This window comes from Hemibagrus wyckioides, linkage group LG01 (genome assembly GCF_019097595.1).
Source record: "Hemibagrus wyckioides isolate EC202008001 linkage group LG01, SWU_Hwy_1.0, whole genome shotgun sequence".
In the NCBI taxonomy this organism is placed as follows: domain Eukaryota; kingdom Metazoa; phylum Chordata; class Actinopteri; order Siluriformes; family Bagridae; genus Hemibagrus; species Hemibagrus wyckioides.
In genome coordinates this window covers 18,076,853-18,097,642 of record NC_080710.1, presented here as the reverse complement: position 1 = coordinate 18,097,642, position 20,790 = coordinate 18,076,853, and the positions used below count along the sequence as shown (strand labels likewise).

Here is a 20,790-nt window from a genome sequence, read left to right as displayed (position 1 = left end):
CTGGTTCTTCTACTATGGACTCTGACCTTAAGCCCCCAGCTTCACACCAGGCACCAGGATAATGATGGACAGGGTTTCTAGGATCATATGTAATGTGAGTCTTAGGCAGTGATGACTGCTGTGTGGGCACACATTCTGTGACCTGGAGGCATTGAATTAGAGAGAAAGTAAGCTAGTGAGATTGTATTACTTGTTCACATTTGAGGCTTGATTGCATCAAAGTCAGGTAATCTTGTATGAATTTTCAATGTTTTGAGCTTATGGTTACATTTTAAAGCATTTTGCCTTTGAATGGAAGACAGAGAAGCCAAATATCTTTCGCGATCTTAAAGTGGTGGGAGGCTATGATAGGTAGATAGCTGCTAACATATGCACCAATTACTGTAATTATCTCACCACACACCCAGGCTGCCTGACATCATGTCATCTAAAGAGTGAGAAATGACATAGCTAAAAGAACAGACAGGGAAATTGGTCCCCAGGAGGCCCTCTCAGACAGGAGTGCATGTGCGCACACTGCAAATGGCTGCGCCTGAAGTCATGTTGCTTGAGTTGGTTGCACGTTTCTTTACATTACTGAGCTGCTGACAATATGTTTTTCGTACACATTCTACCCATAAAATTGGCCTAGCTTCACTGCTTGATAATGCCTGGCCTGTACCTCTGCCTCAGTGAAGGAAACAAAGGACAAGTACACACAAAATCAAGGCATGTTAGGAGAAAATCGATGGTGGAGCATAAACCAGAAACCTAATTTGAAATGAAATAGAAATATAGCAATTAGAATTTGCTAGACTATTTAAAATTATATTACAACCTTATTTAAGTTGAGACTGATTAATGAAGAGACAGATTTTAAAGTGGCATAAGCAGTAAACACATTGTAATGCTTTGCAATAAATTTAAATAAATATAATTTATTTGTCTTTTTATACTGTGTGAGTGACACAAAGAGAAAACAAGAGAAACAGAAAGAACAGCAAAATAAGTATGAAAAAAGTCACAAATTACAACAGATTGAATTGAAACTGAAATGAAGTAAGTGTCTTAGAATGGGCTTTTGGATTTCTGATTCCTTTAATAGTTTCAGTTCAGATCCATTTGGAGATCTAAGTTATTGTCTTAGATTGTCTGAGAATACTAGTGGGAGATGTTGCTAAGTGGTTGCCTTATAAACCTCCTAAATTTGAAAACAGTCCTTTCTAGCCCTTTCCAAAAAAAGAAATTCTATCTATCTATCTATCTATCTATCTATCTATCTATCTATCTATCTATCTATCTATCTATCTATCTATCTATCTATCTATCTGTCTCTCTCTCTCTCTCTCTCTCTCTACATATATATATATATATATATATATATATATATATATATATATATATATATATATATATATATATATATATATATATATATATATATTCACACACATATATACATGACACATATTCATATCGTATAGATATCATATAGATAGTGTGGAAGGTTTATATGTCTTTATATAATATATTTACTGAAACACACCACAATATCTTCTTCTAAGATTATCCATTACCCTGAATTATTTTAGTCTTTTATCAAAAAATTAACTGCCTTGGGGGAAATGGTCTTTTACCCTATACATTAAATGATATTTGAATGTACACAAAGCAGCTATATTTACAGCTTTACAGCTTATATTTACATCAACAAGGCATTTTAGTTGCCTTCTTCACTTCTTAGGATTGGGGACAGGAGGAATCAAGAACAGACATTAAACCAAATGAAATGTTTTTGCTCACTAAGGCTTTTACATTTTAGATTCTTGCGTTTTATTATTATTCCTATTAAGGTGGCACATTTCTTAGGTTTAGGTTACATTTCAAAATAAAAGTCTATGTAGGAAGCACCTGTGTATCGTTGATTCGCAGAAGCTGTCATCTTCATTCATGATACTTCTGAGTATTTTACATTTAAAAAAATGGTATATTCTTAAAGATGGTGGACTTTGATCAATTTCCAGGTCACAGGCTGAAGGAGATAAGGAGCCATCAATTAAAGATTTTATATTTTGTGAGCCAGAAATAAATGTTAAATGTTGTTGGACTTAGAGCTCTGCTTGCTGGGGGGATTATAGTCTATTCTTGCAGCATGTTAAAAACACAATATATCACCAGTATATTGCATTTGTTTATCAGGATTGCTACATGGAAGCATTTAATTTTAATGGTGACACCTTTGTTTACTCTCATTCTTATATCCTGACAAATTACAGTCTGGCAAGATTGACCATCACTGGGGAACAGAAAGATGTGCACTCTAGGAAACTGCAAACTCACGTGGCTTTAAAATAAATCAAGCTTAAAATAAATGGGTTTTGAGGCATGAAGGAACCTGTTTCTCGCAGATTCTTCTGAGACAACAATTGTGAAATATGTATTGTTCATGCAGGTAATCTACTTGAAAAAATTCATGTTCCTATTTTATATGAAGGCTTCAGCTGCTTTGAAATGCCTTATGTTGTCATCACTGGAAAAACCCAGATATAGATTTTAAAACACCTTGAGGAGCTCTCATTAGATAAAGGCAAACAAAATGAAAAATAATACAGGATAAATAAATATTTGAATAAATACATTGAAAACTGAGCAACAGAAACAGAAACAAGCAAATTAATATGTATTTTTACTGAGCATAACACATGCTGACATAAACATGGTCTTCTGGTAAATGTAGACTTTTAGGTGAAACATTGTCATATTAACTCGTCTTATCTTATCAGTGTGAAGCCAATATTATGCTCCCACATTTTTAGTTCTTTGATGTATGGTGTTTATGCTTGTGGACAGATGATGTCAGTCCATTTTAAGGCAAATTAGATTTGATGTGTCCTTCAAACCAGTAGAGGACAGAATGAGACCCTTTGCCCTAATGCAACAATCGCATGTGTTCTAAATGAATGAATGAATGAATTAATTAATAAATTTGAGTGCTGATGTTTTGAATTACTGACAGTACCAAAATGCAGCACATGTTTCTGGAATGTGTTCACAGTATCTACTAAGTATTAAGTTTAAATAAATAAATGGAAAAAATACTACTACTACTACTACTACTAATTATTATTATTACTATTATAATTATAAAAAACACAAACAACACACAAGTGAGAAATTAAAGAAAAAAGTGGTTCTGTTACCAGTGCTCCCATCCACATAGTATAAAGGCCTACTGAGTGGTTTAATGAGTATAAAATTGATGTAAATCATATGCTATGGCCTTCATGTTATGACCTCAACCCAAATGAACACCTATGGGAGATTTTGGACCAGCATGTTAAACAGTGCTATCCACCACCATCATCAAAACACTAATTAAAGTAAACGGCATTTCCACCTGCAGACCCAAATCTCAATAGATATGTTATGTTTTCTGCACCATCCCGTGTAAACTCAAGGGACTGTTTTGCATGAGAATCAGTAATTTCTGAAATGCTCAAACCAGCCCATGTGGCATAAGCAAACCATAGTTAAAGTCACAGAGATCACATTTTCCCCAATGTTTGATGAATAGGAACTGTTATTCTGTCATGCATTGCACCTCTGATTGGATGAATGTGCAGGTGTGCACATGTTCGTAATAAAGCTCTCACAGTGTGTACAGTGAATACAGTATTATTATATGCTGGAGCAGTATTATTATATAACATTTGCCCTCTGGCCAGAACTACAGGGCACTGACTGCCAAGACACAAGAACAGCTTCTTCCAGTGCAATATTTAAATATCTCATGTATTTACATGATAATACTGTAATACTGTAAATATCTCGTGTATATATATATTTACATTTCTCAATTTAGTATTAAACACACACCTCATACCCTGCACTTTAAGTTTTGCACATCTAAATGTCCCTTGAGTTATACCTATTTATATTTTACCTTGTTTACAGTTAATATTAATGTTCTGTGTCTTTCTCCAGCAGCATAAAAATCCTTTGTATGTGGGAGCATTCTTGGCAATAAAGCACATTATTATATTTGGTATCAAAACTTATAAGTATAGTGTGACATTATACGATGTGACAGCTAAATGGTAGGAGCTGAGTTATGATGATGTTACATTATTTTAAAAGGGCACTGCATCTCAGGCAAAAAATCTCTTGTGTTACTCTTACAGGTCTATCATAGTTATAATTTTTATGTACAGTCCATGTACTGTAAAGGTTGTTTAGTCTATAAAAGTTGAAAGTCTTAAAGTTATTAAAGTTTTTCGTGGCAAAATGTATTTTCAGTTGAAGCTCTGATTTTGAAGTAATGTGTGTGTGTGTGTGTGCATGTGTGCGTGCACGTAGTGTGATCTTTATCTGAAACAATGACCACCCCTTCCTCACCCTTTCCTCACCCACCGGCAAGGTGCTCCTTACAAAACACTCCAATATTGACTTTCCAAAGAAGATTAGCAAACACAGAATAATTGGTAGAGCTGGAGGTTCCCCTCAAGCTCCCACCTCCCTTTCTCCTGACAACAATAGTTTCAATAAAATGGGCAAAATGGCCTGGAGCAGGGTGACATGAAGCAAGGCCAAGAGAGACAGGCAATGACACTCATATCAGTGCTGCCCCTGCAATGTAAACAATGACTATTAATTACAAGCTGAAGTTTTAATTAAGATGAGGCTGCACTAATTACAGCTCCTGACAGCGATGATTGCCGATTTCTTGTTCTGATTAGCTCAAACTGTCGGAGCTTCTTCCGCTCGGGTGGGAGACGGTAATGAAATTACCTGCCCCGCGCAGTGGGCTCCTTCCTCACCACAACTCATCTACCAACCTCAGCTCTCACTCCTCATGTGAAGTTGAAACAAATTAAGTCCAGACACAGAGACTGATGTGTAGCTGATCTGTGGCATATAAATTTATTGTGCAATCCTTACACCAAGAGAATTTTTGAGCCCTCAGTCGGAACCATGGAGTGAGGTGCATTTGTGTGTGTTTGAGTATATGTCTACATTCAAGGGAAGAGAGAGAGGCACTCATTCATTTTTGTTCCGCTGTATGATAACTTCTTAAATTAATTTCCCCTGTATTCCTCTAAAGCATGAGGTGCTCACAGGAGTTGGGTGTGAATTTAAATTATTTCAGTGCATTATAGTTATTATCTGCTTCAGTAAGTATAAGATTAAAAAGAGGGCAAGGGAGTTTTTGAGGGGAAACCTAGTATTTAATTAATAAGTGCTGCATATAGCAAGGTCATGTCTACTACTGCATTAGCCCAATGTATACTGTATAGATTTTTTTTTTATAAATAAAAAATAAAGATCACCAAGATAAAAAAAATAGGTTATGAGAGTTAAGAGGAAAAAGACTAGTAAGTTAAAGCTATAGTATATATGATTTTTATATTAAAAAAATGAAAAAATAAAGTTCAGAGAGAGTAGTGGAAGAGTTATGAGAGAAACCTGCATCCCTAACATAAACATCTGATCTATACAGAATAATGCCAAAATAGCTCAGAGGCATTTTTGGAACAAGTTCTATGGACTATTTGGCCAGAAACACAGAAAATATGTTGAGAGGAAAAAAGCACAACATTTGATGAAAAGAACATCACGTAGACTGTTAAACATAGTGGTGTATCTATTCTGATTTGGGGTCATGTGACAGCCAGTGGCAGAGGAAACACTGAACAGGTAGATGGGAGAACAGATTCCAAGTAAATATCAGCAAATTCTAAAAGCAAATGTCACACATTCAGGAACTGAAGCTGAAAGGAGATCCAACAACATGACAGTGATACAAAAGATACCTCGTAATCCAACATAAACTACTTCAAGACATTAGCTGAAGCTTTTGGACTAGTCCTTACAGTCTTGAAGAGCATTACAACTATTTACGTAGATCTTAAATATGCTGTGGTTGCAAAATGGCTTACGAATCTCACAACTAGAGGTGTTCTGCAAAGGCAATCCCTAAAACAATGTTATATAGCTTGCTGCAGATATGTGTATAATATTGTTTGCTATTTGGCCATGCTTGTTCAAACATTTGATATGCTATTGTACATATGCATACAAAATCTATATGTATACTGGTATATAACTACTTGTTTCACCTCATACAGCGTCATATGAACTTTTGCATGCACAACCAAGTTGACAAATGTCCTTCCTCAGTAGCTAGCTATAACTTTTCAAGTGCTTCAATTGCTAAGTGCCATATATGTACAGAAAGGACCAAGGACCTTTATTTGAAACATCTGGTTACTCTGGAAATTTTTGTGGATGCAGAACTTTTACCGCATCCACTATGTATCACATTACATCACTGCAGATGTTTCTACTCAACACAAAACAACCAGGATCACAGGATGTGTTTCTACGGTATATGCACATCACTAGGTCTGCCCTCGCTTTGGTTTGTTTATCTGAATACCTAATGAATACAACAGTAAACAACACTCATCAAAGCACATCGGCTCTTTTTTGTTATATTTCATTATAATGATTTGCTGTAACTAAATAAATAGTCCAGTTTGGAATTTATGCATATAGGTGACTGAAGCAGAGCTGGAACACAGTGACCTGTCAATGCATTATTCACAACTGTTGACTGCAGTAGTCCAGATGTCTTTACTAATGAATGAGGCCTGTGATGTGCTGCTGAACTCATCAGCCGTGAATCACCGGCAGCTATAAATAATACTGGATTAACCTCACTAGAACTGTGGCTAAGCAGATGTGCCAGATTTCAATCTACAATCAAAGGAAGGAGGAGGTCTTTTTTGCTTTTTAAATATATCGTTGTATCTGCATACACACTATATTGATATTGCTTCTACAGGAACATTAGAATGCTGCATGTTTTTTAAATACTGCTTTGGAGTTTTGTCTTAGAGTGCTGTGACCCTGCGGTCACATCCATAAAGCCTGCTTTATACTCTGTGATAACAGCAAGCTTAGTTTTATTGAATGTCACACTAAAAGATGATGCCAATAAAATCTTGGTCAATTTTACTTGTGCTGCAAGTCAGATTCACAAGTGCTGCTGATGACATTGATGACATTCTGCTCTTGGCCTTAACAGCATTCGCCAAATTTCTGACATTGCAAGACTTGTTTGTCCATTTTTGGACTGCTGATTTAAACTAATGATGATATAATTCTTTTACAAATTGCACTGCAATTTTCGTAAAGCAGTGCAAAGCAGCTTGGATACAATTCAGGTAAAACATTCTCGGGCTTTGTTTACAGCACTCTGTTAGCCTGCTAGTGTCATATAAAATCATATAATTATATTATGTCATATAATATCATATAAAAATGAAGAAAGCTTCTGCAACTATGGTAGGCTACAAAGCAATCATTAGAGCTTCCCTTTTCACAAGCTAATTAACTGACCATTATAAATCTGATCTGATAACTGTACTCAATAAAATAATGAATTATCACAATTTAATATATCTGCTTGTAACAATTAAAAAAGGTCATTTTGTCCCATGTGGACAAATGAATTTGCATAAATTGCAGAAATCAACAAGTTAGAAGTTTCCTATTCTAGTCCAGTGTTTTCCCAGCAATATATTCAACCCTAACAACCTGTTGGTCTGCCATGCACCAACCCAGTCATTTACCTTACTGTATTTACTCTTTGGTAAGCCCATACCATCATCTGGGTGTGCATTTCTGAACCATAATATCTATTATACTACAGTGCCATTGACCTTTTTCTGACTCATTAACAAAAAATTCTTGCACTTGCACACAAATATCTGAAACAGATTGAAGCTGTGAGTTACAGACCTTTAAAATATAATAAGTATATCTTGCAGAAAAGCTGAGAAACAGAAGACACTTTATCAGCAGTCATGGCTGCTGAAAAACTTTATGCACATCTAGCTCCATAAAATATTTGTAAAGCTCATGATAGTTGGACCATTTCAAGACATGAACACACATGGTACTTAAGATCCATAGAGAGGAATCAGTTTAGTGGAATGGCTTTGGTTCTCTGGGTTCACAGATTGCTCAGAGATCATGATTGATCTACTTTATGCCAATGCAGAAGCCTTGAAAATCCTCCTCATCTCAGCACTTCTCCTGAGACTTTATTTCTGACTTTCTCAAGAATCTTTTTCAAATTATTCATATACAATAATAAAGCATACCACACATACCTAATCCAGTTCAATACTACTGTTGTAAAGCCCTATAAGAGGCTTGCAGTGAGTATTTGGCCCACTATATTAAGCTTCCTAAATCTTCAAAAAGGTCATTTGATATCGAGGCACCATTTGACCTTTTCAATAGGAACCTCTCAATTAAAACCCTTAATCAGCTGAAGCATATCAACTGCAAGCAAGTTACAGATGCCATTGATTTTTTTAAGTCATTTAGGAATAAATGTTTATGCCAGATAATCCAGTTTATGACTGACTTTCACGTTGCAGTTGTGAACTGAATAAAAAGAGTTCTGCAATATATAAAGGGATTCTGTAACCTTTTCTAAAAGAACAACAATATATGTTAAAGATTTTCACACAAAATCTATAAAGGTTCTCCTTTGTGGAAAAAAAAAACATAATGGTGCTAGACAAAAAATGGCTTCTATTTATATGTTGTGAAGAACAAAGGTGCAATGCTTCTCTTTAGCAGCTGTGATCTGCACATAAAGTGTCCACCTGACAATAATGCCCTTTCTCCTTATTCCTTGCCTAGTCCACACTCGCATGCCGCCACAAATCTAACCCCGTCTCTGTGGCAGCTTGTTATAAAATGTTAAACAAACGATTCTTTATTGTAATAGCCTCCTGCGGCAGCACTGCCCTGTATGTGGTGAAAATTACAACCATTACAGCGACTGGTGAGCAGCTGGGGAGCCCCTTCTCTCCCTCTTCTTGTTTTTGCTCTCTCACCAATCTGAAATAGTAACTGAATTCCAAATGGATATCCAGGCCATAACTAAATGAAATTGATATCTTGAATGCTAAGTGTTGCATTACAGGGATGACGATAATGGCCTGGTGTTTTACGAGCTGGGCCATCTCAACAGCCTTGTGTTGCCTTAATCTTACCTTTGCCTGGGGCTAAGATAAATTTTGGTGCTGTAAACTCTATGGTAATACAGCTGCTTCTAAGTATTGATCATTTTTCTAAATGTCAGTCATTGTGTGCCTCTCTCATGTTTTATGCCCTCGGTTGGGTGAAGCTCTTTGTGCACTGTGAGCGCTTTACCAACACTGCTCTCTAAAACAGCTATCTGTTCCAATAAGAGGTGCAAGACACCGGCATATATAAAAGATAAAGCAAATTATGGGCCCATGGCAGTATTTATGAGATATTCATACAATCCATGTGCTGTTGTAATGTCTTAAAAGGACATGTAAATTCCTTCTGATTGTTCACAGCTTGAATGTATTCCTCATTTCTAAATGGGTTTTCTCACGGTCCTCCAATTTTTTCTCTACTGGTGTCCCAACAAGGCTGCATTCCCACCTCACCCAGTATGACCCACTGCAAAACTGAACAGGACAAAGCAATCACTGATTTTGACTGAATGAATGTTCATTGCTAAATAAGTATATAAAAGTCCCTTGTTCCAAACACAAGTTAAGTGCAGATGAGGAAAAAAAAGAAAAAAGTGCATGTGTCGTCAGTCTGTGTACTTAAAAAACCCTCAGTGGTTAATAGGGGTGCTACAGAGGTTATCAGTTCAGAGAAAAGGAAACACACACACGCACACGCACGCACACGCACACACATACACAAAACCACATACAAACAGACTCACACCTGATTGCCACAAGCCCCATAGGTGATTGGATCTCGAATGTGTTTACTTTCTCCGAGGAGGTGACATTGTGATGAAATGGTGGTTGAAAGGACACACTCCGATGTCTTTTTCCTTGTTTTACTCCCCACTGGATGGACAAAAAATACTTAAATATGACAAAAATAATGCTTTGAAAATGAATGAAAAGAAAATGATTAGGCTTGCTTAATTGCTTCTATACTTAAAAAGTTCTGTATTCATGCTAATGTAGTTTATCCTCCTTGTGTTTCTCAGTGAGGTGTCTGTTTGTGTGTGTGCACGCAAGTCGTTTTTTTTTTCTTTCTTCAGCCAGTTCAGTCTTCGTAAGGCATGATGAAATTGCATTTTCCCACCAGAACACTTCTTTCGGTTGCAAGGTGTTAGTGGCTATTAAGTTGTGATGATAACATTTAGAAGATGTATATGTTTTACAGTGTTTGGAGATTAGCATTTAATGTTACATACTCATTACGTCTAGTCAATAGGCCTAATCCATTTCGAAGCTTAATAGTGATGATTTTAGTTAGATCCAAGGAGGATATTTTCTGTTTGCAGCCTTAGGAGGAAAAAATAAAGAAGGAAAAACAGAATGGAAAAAATACAACATGTGAAAATGAAAGTGCAGAAATAAACAACGATAAAAACATATTCATTTAAATGCCAACACAGAAAAGAATAGCTGGCAAACACTTTAAACTATGTCACAGGAAGCTATCAGGACCGGCTTATAGCTTATGACCAAAACAAATAAAAAAAAAAAAAAGATTATTCTTTATTATTAGAATTGTTTAATTACTTAAAGTTTTGTACTCAGAAGTAGTTTTCTCACATCATGGAATGAAAATACACTGATTTCCATTGGATTTCAGTTACCTAATGAAAAGCAACCAAATGTTCATGAAATAATCTTTGTAGCATGAACCAGTGCAGTAGGCATATTGTCTCATTCAGAAGCACCGCTCAAGACTTACCTTTTTTGGTTATACCATTAACTTACATTTATATAAAGCCCTGGGGATGCAGAGAAATGAATGGTTTATTTTAAATGCACATGCACTAATGTATGACAAAATGTAGCTTACTAAATTGTGCACACAGTTTAACTGCACATTTTTCTTTACTCATGCTCTCCATTTTTGCATATCAAGTTCCTGAATTAATCAAATTGATTAGCCTAATTTATGTTCTTTTCCAAAGATAACATGGTCAGGGAGCATGTGCACATTACAGATTTTTGCTTTTGGTCACATTAGCCTACATTGTGTGCACAACTTTGTATATTGTATACATGAATTAAAAAAAATAAAAAATTCTTCATGGCCTCTCCAGGGCTCTGTACATTTGCTTTTGCTGTCCCTGTAAACTGGGACTAGTCATGTAACTGGATTTACAGCTTGTAATGCTTTATTTAACAGTCCCATAAGTTCTAGCTGTCAGCTGGGTAAGTGCACAAACTCCAAAGTACTGAGAGCATGATGTATTGAGCTGTTTGTGCTCGTTTCAGATGCAATTTGGCTGAATTCTGCTCTAAAAAATCTGGCTTATTATGTATGAATCTGACGCACAAACCTAAACACACAATTGATAAAGAAGTTGCTTCTCTCACACATTTAATTTTCTGGAGGGAATATAATTTGATATGGGGAAGTCAAAGCAAATATCGGTGGAGGAAGGGGAAGTGCCACTGATTACCTATTCAGATCGATGTCTACTAAACAGAACCTATTTTGTCCACCTCATAAAAGCAGGTGTAAATGAGTGCCTCACATGCTGCTCTCAGCTATGTGTTACTAGGTATCAGTTTACCACAGAACTGGGATATTGGGATTTACAGCCACCACTGCATGACATCTAGCTTCCCCTATGTATAAAATTGTCAGTCAGTGGTAAGTGTCAGTCTTCAAATGATGTGTACAGACCTATAATCTTGATCTTAGTTTGTGACATAGTGGAGGCTAGTGGTGGCTCAAACAGTTAAGGCACTAGGTTGTTGCTCGGAAAGTTGGTGGGCAAACCCCAGCTCCGCAAAGCTCCTCTCCTGGGCCCTTTAGCAAAGCCCTCTCTGCTCCAGGGGTGCTGACCCTGTGCTCTCACCCCAGCTTTCTAACAAGCTGGAATATGTGAAGAAAATCATTTCACTGTGCTGTAATATATATGTGATATATAAAGGCTTCTCCTTCTTCAAGTGAACCAGTATCGATGTATTAATTAATACTTTAAAAAGCACTTCTTATAGTTATTTGCTGTTGTTTTTTCATTAATTCCTATGTGTTTTCTCTTTTTTTTTGGTGAAAAATTTGTAGCAAGGCAAAGCCAAATTACTAATTAGGTAACTGGCAGATATGGTGATCCTGGTCATAAAACATAACCTACATCACAAGCACACCTCTTAATTCTGCAACAAAGAAATTTAACAATTCAAACGCTGTTGACTCTGCAAATGTTCTAAGTGTTATTGTTCTGAACACAGCACTTTCTTTTCATTAGGGTAAAACTAGTTGAGCATTTAATGGCATATCAGCTGTATTCACGCCCTCAGCACTGTTTACTTGCACTAGATTAGGGCGACTAAAGTACTAAAATAAATGGATATCTACTTGTAAGTGGTAAGGTAGGAGGACATTCTCATTAAATTTAACTGCAATGTTACAATTTACCTATTAGGTAGGAAAGTAAAAAAGGTAGCAGAATGTAATGTCTGCCTTAATTAACTACCAAAATTCATTTCAGTTGGTCTTTTTTTTTTAAATAAATGTATTATATAAGAGGAAGTAAAAATAAATAGGAATAAAATAAATGAAGCTGGTGTTTCAACTGAGATTAAGAGGTTAATGAGAATGAGAGTAAAATAGTATTTAGATTATTAGTCTATTTGAGATTATATTGTTGCAATTGTTAAAGGTCTGACAGACACAAATGTTTTTTTTGGAAATACAACAACAAAATGGCATGCAGTGTTGAGAATGTGAGAATTCCACACAATTGGGCTCATTTTATTTGAACACTGATTTTCTTTACTTTGCGGAAAGTGGAATTGGAATTGCTTTATCCAAGACAGGTGAAGTCAGAATATCCATCCTTCTCATTTGGACATAAGCTCATGAGCTGCTAATGTTGGACTAAAAGTTGACACTAAAACAATGATTTCTTTCTTTCTTTCTTTCTTTCTTTCTTTCTTTCTTTCTTTCTTTCTTTCTTTCTTTCTTTCTTTCTTTCTTTCTTTCTTCTTTCTCTCTTTGTTTTGATCTGATAAACATTTTACTCTTATCTGCATGCACATATTGCGCACTTCAGGATGTATGAACTGGATTCCATTCCTTTGTGCATTGCAGCTATTCCAGCCCTTCTGAAGTGTCTGGGAAGCTAGCTGCAACATCAATAATGTTCTCAACATCCCTGAAGGAAGTCTATAAAGTATACATGTGAGTATTTTATAGAAAGTGTGAGAATCTGTGAGAAACATACTCTCATAGACACACATAAATCTGTAGATATGCTTCACGTATGGAGATGAATAATCAATAAGAGACATTTTACAATTTCAAACTACAGTATAGTATGTTGTTGTTGTTATTGTCCTTCAGCTGCTCCCTGTCCGGGGTCGCCACAGCAACCTGATCTGCATCTGATCTGATCTGCATATTTTGATTCTGGCACAGGTTTTATGCCGGATGCCCTCCCTGATGCAACCCTCCCATTTTATCCAGACTTGGGACTTTAACCCCTCAGTGTCTGGGTTTCTACACTTGTACTGAATTTTATTTGAAAAGGCTTTAAGCATAATTTCAATGTTGCATAGGGTAGAAACTGAAAAAAAAGATGGGCTGTGCCAAAAAGGACATCTCAGGATCTAAGCTTTAGGAAAATTTTGGACATATCTATCCCTCAAACTATGAGCATGAGGCAGGAATACACCCTGGATGGGACAGTAGTCCATTGCAGGACATCATGCACATTCACATTTACACACACTTTCACACCTAGAGGAAATGTATCTTAGACACTTGACCTATGGGCAAGCTGGAGGAAAACCATCTGACTATGGAGAGGACATGCAAATATATCAAACTCCACACAGACAGCAACCTGAGCTCAGGATTGATGCTTCCCCCTTAGCAGCAATGATACCCACTGGGCCAGCACACTGCCTTGCCCAAATTCTGTAGGTGATATTTCATATCATATATTATAGCATATCATATATCATATCTCAGTATGTTCCTGTTCATCCTCTGCAGGTTCAACCAGTAGTATGAATAGATATATTGTTGACTTTCTACTTGTATTCTGTGCGTGTCTTAAATCCACTAGTATCCAGGATTCGGAGTGGTATATTCAGTGAACTTGGTTCATTATAGGTCACTGAGTCTTACTAATTGTGGTTTTATGATGAACTTTTAAACAAAGTTTTACAACTTAATCTAACTGCTTAAATGAATCATTTCCGTAAGGCTGTTTATACATCTAATTGGTTTTAGTTTATACCTTGAGGTTACGATCAAGCGACATGCAATATTAATGCAAAAATACAGCAAGCTGAAAAAACCCAAGCTTTAAATACATTTAATTGTCAAAATAGATAACATGCTACAAATTTTGGTTTAACCAAACCCACCAGAACCATGCATACCCTGAAGGCCTTTTCAGTCTTTCAAGTTGCATACAATTCAATTTTATTTACTCATTTGCCAGACCAGACATACCAGTAGACTATATAGACAAAAGAGACAGTGTGAACAGCCATGTGCTGAGCTCTGATTAGATGCTCCATGCTGGAGAGGTGAGCTGCCTGGACAGGTGGCTCTGTGAACATGGGTCTACACCACACTGAGACATACTTCGAATATAAAAGAGCACAGGACATTAATGACCTCTCAAAGGTCTGAGGCTGGGACCCTAATGCCTTTCTGGGTCATGAAACATTTTTCCATCTTCAGCTGTCTAGTTCAGATTAGGCCATACAACATTACTGGTTTCCCTCCACAAAGATTTCTGCTGAACATGTAGCCTGTTTGTGATAATATGAGGACTATAGATAATAGACTGTATAATAATGTGGAAGTAGAAAGAAGTAGGATATTATTAAAAGTTTAATAACATCAGTATGCTAAACACAACTGGTGCCTTAAGGAATATAAAAGATGAATATTTATATTCCCACCCCATCTTGAGACTCTCTTCCCTTGAACAATAGCAAAGCAATAGACCACATATGATCCTGCACATAAGTACAGATCGCCTATTTGTGTGTAGCATACACATGTCATTTGAAGTCTTCAGTGGTAAACAGCTGGGGGGCTATTAATCAAGGAGAAGAAGCTGTTTCTTTCACATCTGCTTCTGCACAGAACTTTTTTTTTTTTTGGTCTGTCACATCAATTCCTACAGGGGTTGAGCTGGTCTCCCTATACCACAGGATATATTTAGACAAAAAGCTGCACCACTGTCTAACTTCATTTAATTACACCCTGCAAGGTGGGAAATTACTATTGTAGAAATTTAAAGGCATTTATTGAAATTGAAGGTTATTACATGAATAGAAAGCTTTCAATCATAATGCCCACAGCTACTCTGCCTAAATCTTATTCAGAGATTTTCTTTTCTCTGTACATATTATTTTCTTTTTCATAGTCCAAATTTAACCTGAATTTACTTTCTTGATTTCACAAAGAAGGAAAAATGATGTATGGATGCATTTATATTTTCATTGTGGATATTTGTCCTAATAATGCTGTATTGTGTTTTGCACTAAAATGATTTCAGCTTTTAAGATTTTAGATTTTCTTATAATCCACCTTCCAGGAAGCATTAAAAAAATGGAGGAAACAAGCGTTGAAATGGATGGGCAGTAAACACCTAGGGAAGGAAACAGAGAGCACCAGCACATGCTTGATAGTATAAAAAACCCAAACAAACCCAGAAACCATAACTGTTGGTGGTGCTTGTGTTCTTTCATACTGTGTTTGCTCACAGTCCAACTTCTCTCCCTTAATATGAATAAGCATTCATAGTGTATATATATATATATATGTATATATATATATATATATATATATATATATATATATATATATATATATATGAGATTTGAGATTTTATATAATTCATATTTAGATTACTGACAGGATTACTGTAGTGATCATTTGGGTTGAAACATACTCCTCCGATAGGACTCTAACCCAATAGGTCAGTGACAGCAGGTATCCCAGTTCTCTCTTCCAAATATCTGCCATAATTGGGCAGCACATACACTCGCACAGAGGTTGCCATGGCAATGGAAAAAGGTTAGAGTTTGGACTGCAATATGCTTTGGGAGCCCAGAGGCTATTTTCACTCGCCTGAAAACTATTAAACACAATCTAGGAGGGCCACTCGCTGCCCTGTGGCAGGTAATGGAAGGTGCACTGCTGGACAAAGCACACACAGACTAAACACACATCTCCATCTATAGCAGGGAGACTCACTGAATCGTACTTCCATCTGTCATCACACACAGTGCTTTTACAAGCATGCCTTTTAGTAAACTTTGTCATGAACACATTAAATTCCAACAATATTATTCCTGGTCCAGTGAAAAGTCACTTTCAAGCTGAAGTTTAAATGCACTCAATGTTTTTAGGTAAAATCTCACACTTGCTTTGGATTGTTTTTAAAAATAATGGATTTGAGAAAGCAGCATTAATCTCAGTCTATTTTGCTGAAGGCCTTCTTGGACTAAAATGTAAATGATCTGCTCTATATATGTCCTGTCTATCCATATACATTTGAACCTGACTTTGTCATAACATCTCAAATGAAGAGTTAATGTGAGTTGCACACACAGGCACTACAACAAAACCCTGCATTCAATTTGGAGGAAAGTGGATTTTCTCCTTCGCTGAAAGACATGGAATGCTTTAATGGGAATCACACAAAACACTTTCCTATTAAATTGTCAGCGGCTTCCCATTTAGCTGCTCATCCTGCTTTCAACTCGAATGCGCTCTTTTTATGGGAATTGTATGCAAATTGAGTAAGCAGTCCTAAGGACAATGAGCAATTAAAGCGGCCCCTTCATCCTCATTCCTGCTGCGTTCTGCAGTGTATGGAGATGCCCATCAGCCACCCAGCCTGGCTACTTCCTCCTCAAATGTGAGAGGCTGTTACACTCTGACCAGGCCTTTATTCTCCTCTTCAGAGCAGCTTGTGTGCATTAAGGAAGCTGTCACTGATACCCTGACACATGCTGGAAATACTGCGGCTTTCTTCTTGGTGGAGGTTCTGTCTCAATGAAGCCCTGCAGCAGATAACCCAGGACCTGGCGAGGCAAAGAGAGAAGGAGAATGCCAGTCTTATCTGGAATCCCACAGTGAGAGAGAGGTCTAATCCATTACTGCTCCAATCACAGCAGCTCACACTGAAAAACAGCCCTACTGAGCAGCAGAATGAGACCTACAAGAGAAGCTCAATGATACACACGTTCTTAAGCATTCAGCCAATACACGGACATGCTGACACACACGGACATTCACTGCTGGGTATTGAGCCTGGACAATGTTTAAAAGAAAAAGCTTTGCTTCTTCTATTATTCCACAGTCTAATACTGCAAGTTTAAGGAACTTTTTTTCACCATGAAGGTGCAATACTCATTGTGTTAATGGTTATACCCAGCAAAAAATTAAATGAATGAATGAATGAATGAATGAATAAATAAAGAAAGAAAGAAAGAAAGAAAGAAAGAAAGAAAGAAAGAAAGAAAGTTAAACCTACTTAATCTAATAAATGGATTAATAAGTGAAGTTCAGCTGTGACTTCACCCCAAACACCTACCTTGGCTGCGTCAAGTAGCCTTCAAGTAACAGTGATGATCTGAATTTACATTCAATGATCTTTACTAATACAAGTAGCCATGTGCATGCTTGTTACCCTTTGTAGCATAATAATCAGGTCATCAGAGTGCCACCCACATCCCCTTGTGCTGGTCCATGGGACACAAAACCTAGCGTGGAAGATCGCAGCAGGGTATTAGAAGTCTCCAACTGCTTTGCACACCCACACATTACTCACAGCAATGATCTCTGGTTGAAAAACAGGATTAGCAGCCCACAAATAGCAGTCATTCAAGGAGAGAGCTTAACAGTGAATGCATGCAATTATTGCCATGTCAAATCTGGGTTACACAGAGGAAGAATGTTTGAAAATAATATAGAAGATATTTATATTTTGGAAAATGAAGGGTCTGTGAGCTCTTAATGGGTTCAGTATTGCACATGAGCACATGTTTCTAATTTCAGATATTTCAGCTAGAAACAAAGGCTAACTTTTAACTAGCCCCATCAGTCTCAATTCTTTCAGCTTGCTAAGACCTGGCTGTCATAACATAGAGGTCCACTAGGAGCTATTTATTAGTGTCTAAATGCATACAGTATTTCATAATTCCATCTGGTAATCTTTTGCCTCTGGCTGCTCTAACTGTCCATCCAGTAAGAAGTGCTCTATTGGCCACAATGGCAATAACCTTGACCTCACCGCAGGACTCTTCACAATCTCTCCTACAGGTACAGAGGAGCGAGCTCAATTCTGAGAGCTTAGAATATCAATGCCAGGCACATACTATGTAAATTCAAATGAATTAAAAATTGTATATGGGGCTGGGAATAATTGGCTCCCAACCATCTGTGTAATGAGAAGCGTTTGATTAATTTATCAGAGAAGTGCTAAATAAATAGTCTGCATTTAGACATCTTATTTGCATTTGAGGGGAAAATGCTGTGCTGTTTTTTTCTCTCCAAAGATTTAGAACTAAGTGAAGAATATGTCACTGTTTCACAGCTGTTTCACATTTTTGAGCGACTGAAAGTGTGCAGAGTCTGTAAATTGTGTCCTGTGTGTTTGCACATGCTTCTGTGTGTGTGTGTGTGTGTCTGTGTGTGTGTGCACATATGCCTACCACTATCAGTCCCGATTATACTTTTCTGTGCTGGGTCTCTGACAAACACCACATCAGCACCAATTTCTGTTCCTGACTCCTTGTGAGATTGAGTCTGATTACAGCAAGTGCCACTGGGATCTACCTGTCTTGCCCTGATGGTGTTAGCTGAGAGCTCAGCCGCTTGCCTAATTCCCACTGACACCTCACTTTAGAAACCCTTCTGTGGTTGCTGATGCGGCGACATTGCCACTGAGTATGCTGATTTCAGGGACTGATCAAACTCTGCTTAACTCTGTTAACCCTTTCTATCACATGGTGTGTATTTTCATTATGAAACACTTATGTTAACACTGATGATAATGACAGGACTCAAAAGTCAGCATTATAATGAACTTTCCTTAAAAAGATTTCTGCTAGTGATGATGTGTTATAAGAACATAATATAGGAATACAAATAACAGACTGATTGCAGGCCTGCATAGATTTTATGATGTTAAATTAATTGCTACATGGAAATGCTAATTCTGTAGAATATGCAGCTCACAGGATGTCATGAATGATCAGATTTATGATGAAAATCAGCATCTGCTGCAGAAGTCTTAAAATGGGAGCAGAAAATACAAATCCTTTGAGCACTCTGTACTCAGAGTATCCTGAATGAATAATGACCGTTTTCTGTGTATTTATGCATTCCAATCAAAATACATCTTCAGTAACCACTTACATCAGGGATGCAGTGGATTAGGAGCCTATATTGGGAACAATGGGCATGGAATACACCTATGGAATGCCAGTCCATCTCAGGACATCATGTACACAGATATTCACACCTGGGGAATTTTAGAGTATCTAGTCCAAATACTGGCCTCTTTTTTGGCATGTTTGTGTCAGGAAACTAGAGAGCCTGGAAAAAACTCACTCACAAACTGGCAGAACAGGAGAAACTCCAGTAACTTGAGCTCAGGCTTGAAAAAGGTACCCTGGAGATGTAATTAATTATTTTACATTTAGCTAGACTTTGCAAGGTTACAGTTTTCTCAAGTTCCAAAAGTGTAATTGCAAAGAATCTTACCACTGATCTGCTGCAACTCATTAAATCAAGAGATTTAAGTTAACAACATTCATTTGCCTGAAACAAAATTAAGCCGAGAGTTTCACACTTGATTTATGTCATATATATATATAGTATGTAATCTAGTGAGTTTTTAAAAAAATGAAATACGTGAAAGTAATTTGGAAATCAAAACATATAGTTATCCAGCATACTGTATAATAGCTTGTTTTAGACATGTCTTTACCTGTGTTCCAGGTAATATCATGAACCGTAGCTGACCAGCCATTTTCATTCAACTGCATCTCAAAAAAACCTTCCCAAACATTGTAATATATTTTACAATAGAAATGATTCTGTATATTACAGACACACTGTCCATACTTACACCATACTTACATTTTATAACAAAATCTTGTCAACACTGCATTATCTATAAACTAGCTCAATCTGGCAATCCAGTCCTTAACTCTCCTGAACAGTCTTCCTCTGCTGAAAATATTCATAGAGTGAGCAAGGGCTGGGAAAAATCCTGCTTCTATGGACCTTACTTAACACTTACTTAAACACTGCAATAAACAAAAATCTCTCCATTAAAATGAGTAGTGTACACATGCTGTCCTTGGTGTCTAGATACAGCTGGTGTACACAATATGGCTAAAAGATTGTAGACACCTGAACATTACACCAAAATGTAAAACAAACATTTCGCACATAGTTGGATTCTCACAGTTGTATAGGATGTCTTTGTATATTGTAGCATTCAAAATTTCAATCTACTGCTTAAATGTTGAGATATAAAAAAAAGAAATTAGCACAGAAATCAAATAAAAAGTAAATCAATAAATGGCATGCCACACAGTCAAAACAGAAAACTTCAGTGTTCTTCAAATGACAGAACTGAATATTTTTATTTGTCTCATTCCCCAGGGAACCAACAAAATCAATAAGCACTTCCTTGAGAACAAAAAAACATGAAATTCATATTTGTAAACCAGGAAATGAAAGGCGATGGCAATTAGGAGAGGCTGTAAATGA

At 36.8% G+C, this 20,790-nt stretch overlaps 1 protein-coding gene across 1 annotated transcript in view; it reads left to right on the top strand.

Annotated features, from left to right (window-relative positions):
* hace1 (HECT domain and ankyrin repeat containing E3 ubiquitin protein ligase 1) overlaps positions 1–13,501 on the top strand; it is a 54,157-nt gene extending 40,656 nt beyond the window's left edge. The window contains exons 24-25 of the mRNA XM_058392880.1: positions 13,123–13,212; positions 13,375–13,501. Coding sequence (XP_058248863.1) covers positions 13,123–13,212; positions 13,375–13,408 — 124 coding nt within the window. The 3' untranslated portion in view covers positions 13,409–13,501. The remainder of the gene's footprint in view (positions 1–13,122; positions 13,213–13,374) is intronic.
* The last annotated feature ends 7,289 nt before the right edge of the window (positions 13,502–20,790 follow it).